The 7661-nt window shown below is 45.2% G+C and overlaps 1 protein-coding gene across 1 annotated transcript in view; it reads left to right on the top strand.

The window, feature by feature from the left end:
• Window positions 1-4194: 4194 nt before the first annotated feature.
• LOC311144390 (E3 ubiquitin-protein ligase RNF180-like) overlaps window positions 4195-7661 on the top strand; it is a gene marked incomplete at both ends in the record, with an annotated part of 13158 nt that continues 9691 nt past the window's right edge. Inside the window, 2 exons of the mRNA XM_084180405.1 lie at window positions 4195-4363; window positions 4727-4833. Of these exons, the coding sequence (XP_084036531.1) occupies window positions 4195-4363; window positions 4727-4833 (276 nt within the window). The remainder of the gene's footprint in view (window positions 4364-4726; window positions 4834-7661) is intronic.

Raw genomic sequence — 7661 nt, 5'->3', positions numbered from 1 at the left:
CAAAATCTTGTAATGAATAATGTGGAAATGGAGCAAGTTAAGGACACTAAACTGTTTGGTGAAAACATATTGATGCATCGGTAGCTAAGATTCGTAGAGGTGTGTCTGTAATAAAGCACTGCTCTGCTTTCTTGACATTTTGCTATCAACAAAACAAGTCCTACATGCCCTAGTTTTGTCACACCTGGACTACTGCCCAGGGATATGGTCAAGTGCCACAAAGAGGGACATAAGAAAATTAAAGAACAGAACAGCACGGCTGGCCCTTAAATGTACACAGAGAGCTAACATCAATGACATGCATATCGATCTCTCCTGGCTCAAAGTAGAGGAGAGATTGACTGCATCACTACTTGTCTTTGTGAGAGGACATGTTGAAAGCACCGAGCTGTCTGTTCAACCGACTAGCACACAGCTCAGACACCCATGCATACCCCACAATAAATGCAACCAGGGTTCTCTTCACAGTCCCCAAGTCCAGAACCGACTTCGGGAAACGCACAGTACTACACAGAGCCAAGACTACATGGAACTCTATTCCACATCAAGTAACTCATGCAAGCAGTAAAATCACACACTCTACACACACGTACATTGTAATCTTGTTGTATGGTGGTATTATACATTTTGTATTGTAGAATTGTAGTGGTGTAATAATGTTATATGTACTGTTTTATATTTTGTTTTATGTGTAATGTAAGTGCCTTAATGTGTTTGGACCCCAGTAAGAGCAGCTGCTGCCTTGGCAGGAACTAATGGGGATCCATAATAAACCCCAGGAAGAGTAGCTGCTGCCTTGGCAGGAACTAATGGGGATCCATAATAAACCCCAGGAAGAGTAGCTGCTGCCTTGGCAGGAACGAATGGAGATCCATAATAAACCCCAGGAAGAGTAGCTGCTGCCTTGGCAGGAACTAATGGGGATCCATAATAAACCCCAGGAGGAGTAGCTGCTGCCTTGGCAGGAACTAATGGGGATCCATAAAAAACCCCAGAAAGAGTAGCTGCTGCCTTGGCAGGAACTAATGGGGATCCATAATAAACCCCAGGAAGAGTAGCTGCTGCCTTGGCAGGAACTAATGGGGATCCATAATAAACCCCAGGAAGAGTAGCTGCTGCCTTGGCAGCAGCTAAGGGAAATCCCTAATAAATACTAAATACCAAAAATATAATGTATTGTCAGTCCTTGCATCCAAATTTGAGAGTGGTTACATTTCTCCAACCCATCCCCACCGCCTTTTACCGAAACAGTGGTGGGGAGTACAATTTGTTATTGTTTCAACTGCTGATTGCCACTTTAAGGGGACATCAGAGGTCAGCATGTGGGAGAAGTCGGAGCTGAGGGATGCTAGACGAGTTTCCCACTAGTAATTACCAGTTGGAAGGGCGTTCAAGTGGATTTTCCACAGTCGTATGTGGTAAATACCACCTTCCCACTTGGATATGAACACAGCAGAAATCCCATAGAAACAAACTTTTGGCTGTCTTTTTGAGCGGGTGAATATACCGGTTGTAATCTCATTGATCAACGTCTCAACAAAATATTACCCAATTGTCCACGTTGAAATGACGTAGTGTACCCAGTGGGATAATGTCTGTACCGTAAAATAAAGCTGACTTCAGGCTCTATTCAATCTGTATCGCTGAAACGTTACAGATTGCGCTATAGAAATGTAAAGGTAATTTCCGAGTGAGCCGACATATGTAGTGTTTACCGTGAATGTGGTCTCGGCTAATGCGGGAACATTACCTTTAAATTTCAATCACGCTGTAACAGTGCATTTCCACATAGCATGATAATTCAGAAAGCCATGGCAGCTCAGCCCTCATGTGGGTGATAACAAGTTAGCAAGCAGGCTAGGTAGTGCTAGGTATCAACAGCCAATCCGGTAGGGGCTGGAAGCTATAGTGAGCTTCGATTGGTTAATAGCGTTGCAATGTCGCAGAGTATTTACATAAAGTTCAGTTTTCCTCAAGTTTAGTCCCGCCATGTTCACGCTCCCTCGCCCATGCTCGCATCGCCCAACGGTCCCCACCCACTTCCCTTTCCTTCATTGAATATCAATGGCTGCCGAAGTTTCATCGCCCCCTGTCATCCCCTGTGGAAATCCACTGTAATGCTGAACTTCCGCGATACGGATTGAATAGAGCCCGACGTCTGCACTACTCTATGATGTGATTCTGTTTCCCACCAACGGGCTAGTGGCACATGATAAGCCTATAACACTGGTAGCCTACACATTTTACACCATCGAGGATTTGCTGCAGAGGAAGAGGGCTATTTTCTCACAGATCAAATGGACCTCTCTCTCATTTACACGTACTACAAAAATACAACCAATTGAAATCGCACCTTTTAATTTGTGATAATAATATTTACAATTTTACATGTCTATTTCCCAAACAAACAACTTGGCTCCCCATCACTCACTAAGCGCCACTTAAATTTTTTTTGCCTATTAAATCAATAGATTAATCCCCCCTCAAAAGTTATTAAATCACCAGTTACTCATTAATTGAAGTATTTATTTATGGTAATACAACATAAATCATTACATTCAAATACACAAGTTAATGTATACACACATAACACACACACATAAACACACACACACACACACCCTGCTGATCAACCAGAAAGTGAAAGCGCTGACCATGTTTGTTGAAAAAAACAAATACCTCTGGTTATTTCGCCTTATGTTTTTGGCTTCAATGGCTGCATTGTTGTGCTGTGTGCCTGCATGTTTTTCTATAGGCCCCGAGGGACAATTGGGAGGCTAATCGCACCCCTTTTGTGGAAGGGCTCACCAGGGGGGCTTTAGCTTTGTCAACAGTGCAGAATGTCCCAGGGGGCCATCAGGGTAGTGCAGGGGGCCGCTCTGCTACGCTCACCTCTGTAAACGTCTAGGAGATTGACGGTGCACTCGAACGCTCCCCTCAACCTTAAGAGAGCTATAGCCCCGGGTATCTAGAACCACCAGGGAAGCATCCAGGGAGAGGGACAGGGACTGAGATCAACTGGAGAGAGAGAGGGAGAGAGGACCAGAGAGAGAGAGAGAGGTGACCATCTGGAGTAATTGGATTAGAAGAGAGGATAGGCTAGATGGGGACATACCAGGTCTTCTGGTGAGGGCCAAGAGAGCTGGATCATGTGCTCACATGTGGGAGCCACTAGTGTGTATGGCAGTGGTGGTGGTGGTGGTGGTAGTGGTGAAGACAGTGATAGTGAGCTGGGCCATATGGGCGAAGCCTTGTGTCTGGAGGTCAGGCCTCATTTAAGATACATAGATACAGGTGGACCAGAGAGAGAGGCTCGCTCAGCTGGGGTGGAGCAGCCATCAAGGCTGGCGCAGCCTGGGAGAAAAGCACATAGAAAGGACTATAGAGAAAGGGACAGAGAAAGAGAGAGAGAGAGAGAGAGAGAGAGAGGTACAGAGAGAGTGCAGGAGAGAGGAATAGAGACCGAGATTGGGAGAGGAACAGAGAACGAGGGTGTGCAGGAGAGAGAAACAGAGAAAGAGAAGGACAGAGACAGAGAGAGTGCATGTGAGAGAAATAGAGAGAGAGAGAGATAGAGTGTAGGTGAGAGAAACCGAGAGAGAGAGAGAGAGAGGGACAGAGATAGAGAGAGTGCAGGTGAGAGAAACAGAGAGAGAAGGACAGAAATAGAGAGAGTTCAGGTGAGAGAAACAGAGAGAGAGAGAGAGAGAGAGAGAGAGAGAGGGACAGAGATAGAGAGAGCAGGTGAGAGAAACAGAGAGAGAGAGAGGGACAGAGAAAGAGAGAGTACAGGTGAGAGAAATAGAGAGAGAGTGATAGAGAGTGCAGGAGAGAGAAATAGAGAGAGAGAGAGAGAGAGAGCGAGAGAGAGAGAGAGGGACCAGAGACCAAGAGAGAGACAAAGAGAGTGACCAGGATAAACACAGACAGGGAGACCAGAGACCAAGAGAGAGACAAAGAGAGTGACCAGGACAGAAACACAGACAGGGAGACCAGAGACCAAGAGAGAGACAAAGAGAGTGACCAGGACAGAAACACAGACAGGGAGACCAGAGACCAAGAGAGCGACAAAGAGAGTGACCAGGATAGAAACCCAGACAGGGAGAGAGAGTGAGAACGAGGGACAGAGAGGGCGAGAGGGATAGGACACAAAGCTTTTCAAACAGTAATGCCAACCCTCTCCAAACTACCACCATGGAGGCTCCAGAGGGTCAGGGGAGACTGCAGAGCGGACTACCCTCACCTGGACGCCCCCATGCCAGCTACCAACGATCTGGCACAACCTCCATCTCTCCTGCCTTACTCCTCCCGTCTATCCGAATCAGAACTTCCACTCTGTCGTCAAGGAGACCGTCGCCGGCAGGTACTGGCATTACGGAAACGCGACGTGGCATGCACGCCGTTAGACAGCCAGGTGCATTCCGGGGTGAGCCAGGATCAGGGATGAGGATTGGCCGATCATCTCCGAGAGGAAGGACTCGGACACGCCTCCTCTCCAACAGCAGCTTAGATCTGGGAGAGGAAGAGGAAGAGGAGGAAGAGGAGGAGGAGGAGGAAGAGGAAGAGGAAGAGGAAGAGGAAGAGGAAGAGGATGATGATGATGATGAGGAGGATGAGGATGAGGAGGAGGAGGAGGAGGAGGAAGAAGAGCCAGAGGGTAGTGGTTTGCTGGGGGTGGTGACTCAGACCCTAACTCCTGCTCTTCCCTCGTCCCCTGCTCCTTCAGCGATGGATAGGAGGATGAGTAAAAGAGAGAGGAACAGGGTGAGGAGGCAGAGGAGGAGGCAGAGGAGGAGAGAGCGATGGAGACAGAGCCAGCAGGACAATACACAGGTGAGACCGTATGCCCTTATCTAGTGGTGGCTAAAGTTAGCTAAAGTTATTACCGGCTGCTTAAAGAATACCAAACAATGGATTACAGTTTATTTTGATCCGTAGACTACTTTCAGGCTGAGGAACCATCTAACACAACATTGTAAAATACAGAACTTCCCCTTTAATGTCAGATACTGTAGGTATCTGATCCTTTGTCTGATTACAGTCTGAAGCCATCACTCTGTTGGCCTCGCTTCCTGAAAGCATGATCAGCTGTATAGAACGGAATCTTCTGATGCATTTTAATAGAAAGGCCATTAAAACCTCTCACACAAGCTTGAGTTTCCTTTATTGATCCAACTAAGAGCCCATTATCATTAGTATTTTTTGAAAGCCTTTAACTCTACCACAACAGTGTATCATTCACACAAATACCAAGCAGTGCACTGTGTGCTCTCTGCTGTGTGTGTTACAACTTGTATGTGTGTGTGTTTCTGCACACTGTAGCATGTGTATACTATACCATATGTAAAATGGATCAGTTCTGTACCAGACAGACAATGTCTCTCAATAGACTAGGTTACAGTGTGTTGCTTTAGCCAACGTGTCACTGTGCCAAACCAGATATGTCAAGGACAGAGCTTTGTTGTATATTCAGTGACTTGGTGGGCTGATGACTGACTTTACAGGCCCATCAATGTCAGTGTGTGTGTGTGTGTGTGTGTGTGTGTCTGTGAGTGTGGGTGTCCCGCTGACTATCGACAAGCCCCACCAGCTTGTCTCAATAGCCATTGTCTGTGCAGTTAAGGTGGGGTTATATCTGAATGGGCTGCATGATGAGGCTTGGGCAGAGAGCCCTTCAAAACCACCCAAACAAAAGAACAGATTCCAGTCTGATTGGTCGATGCAGATCCACAGGCACATTGCTGGACTGGAATGATTGTGATTGGCTGTTGTTTAGTTTCTGCCATCATTCTCTGTGGACATGATGGCAATTAGCATACCGTATGTAGAAGCTGCCATACACATTACACAACATACAATGTGCTCCTAGCCGATATCATTGTGGCCATATGATTATCAGATTGGTTTTGTGAATTGTTATGAATAACTTGCTGTGGCAATGGATGGAGTTATGTAGTTGGCTAGATGACTACTTAGAAGATGCCAATTTAAATGCTGTGTGTGTAAATGAAATGGTTGGCAAAATAAAATAAATAACTGTGAACAGAATATAGTGTGGCCAGTGGTGGAAAAAGTACCCAATTTTCATACTTGAGTAAAAGTAAAGATACCTTAATAGAAAATGACAAGTAAAAGTGAGTCACCCAGTAAAATACTACTTGAGTAAAAGTCTAAAAGTATTTGGTTTTAAATATACTTAAGTTTCAAAAGTAAATGTAATTGCTAAAATATACGTAAATATCAAAAGTAAACGTAAAAGTATAAATAATTTCAAATTCCTTATATAAAGCAAACCAGATGGCATCATTTACTTGTTATTTATTTATTTATTTACGGATAGCCAGGGGCATGCTCCAACACTCAGACATCATTTACTATCGAAGCATGTGTTTAGTGAGACCGCCAGATCAGAGGCAGTAGGGATGACCAGGGACGTTCTCTTAATAAGTGTATGAATTAGACAATTTTCCTGTCCTACTAAGCATTCAAAATGTAACGGTTACTTTTGGGTGTCAGGGAAAATGTATGGAGTAAAAAGTACATTCTTTTCTTTAGGAATGTAGTGAAGTAATAGTAAAAGTTGTCAAAAATAGAAATAGTAAAGTAAAGTACAGATACCCAAAAAAACTACTTAAGTAGTACTTTCAAGTATTTTTACTTAAGTACTTTACACCACTGAGTGTGGCAATACGGGTACTAGTTTTGAGTACCAGGCTGTTCCTGCTTCTGTATACAGTGTTGCCTTGCCTTGTTTTGTAAGACACTGACAAGTTTGCTAAAAACAGAGAAGGACTGACCCACACTCTGATACATATCAGTACTCTCAGACTGTGTGTATTGTCCTGTAGCCAGATTATCTCTGTGTACATCATGGTACCATGTGCCTTTGGTCCCGTTTCAGATTCATATTTTGAGATTCATGTAATGTAAGCACATTTCAGGCATGGTTTGTTCCTGCTTTTTCAGTCTCTGCACTACAGGAAGTGTTCTGTTCCTGTGCAGCCCAGGGACAGAGGAGTCTGGGCTGTGTTAGAGCAGTGTTCTTTAATATCTAGTGGGGACCCACAGCTAACACACCTGCTTCAACTCATCATTAGGTGTGTTAGTATTGGGATGAAACGAAAGCCTGAATACACCGTGGGACCACAGGGTCAGGGTTTAAGAACACTGAATTAACAACACACTGTATCCGTGGCTACTATACACCGTGAGTCCACAGGGTCAGGGTTAAGAACACGCTGTATCCGTGGCTACTATTTGGTGTTGTTCTGGCTGTTTCTTCGGGAGTGCTGGCTGGACTGTGTTTTTCTGCTCAGCTTGGGGACAGCTGCTTCCAACGCTGTGTGTGTGTGTGTGTGTGTGTGTGTGTGTGTGTGTGTGATTAGAGGACTGTTCAGTGGTAGGTGTTGTGTTCTGTGACAATGACACACTTTTGAGAGGCGGCTGCACGGTAGCAGTGAAATCACTAGAGTTCCCCCTGGGTGTGTTAATGGTAATTACGATGGGAGGACCTCCAGGCTCCTGTAGGCTACAAACATACCAAACCCCATGAGTAAAGAAGCGGTAGGGATGGGAGCCCTGAGAGGGAGTAGGATGAAGATGCCCCCAGATGCTGATCCAGACTCTAGCCTTTCCCCCACTAATGATGTAGGTTAGGATTG

Source organism: Coregonus lavaretus (genome assembly GCF_964263955.1).
Source record: "Coregonus lavaretus genome assembly, chromosome: 17".
Lineage (NCBI taxonomy): Eukaryota > Metazoa > Chordata > Actinopteri > Salmoniformes > Salmonidae > Coregonus > Coregonus lavaretus.
Note: the sequence above shows the minus strand (reverse complement) of the source record. Positions and strands in the feature narration are given on the sequence as shown.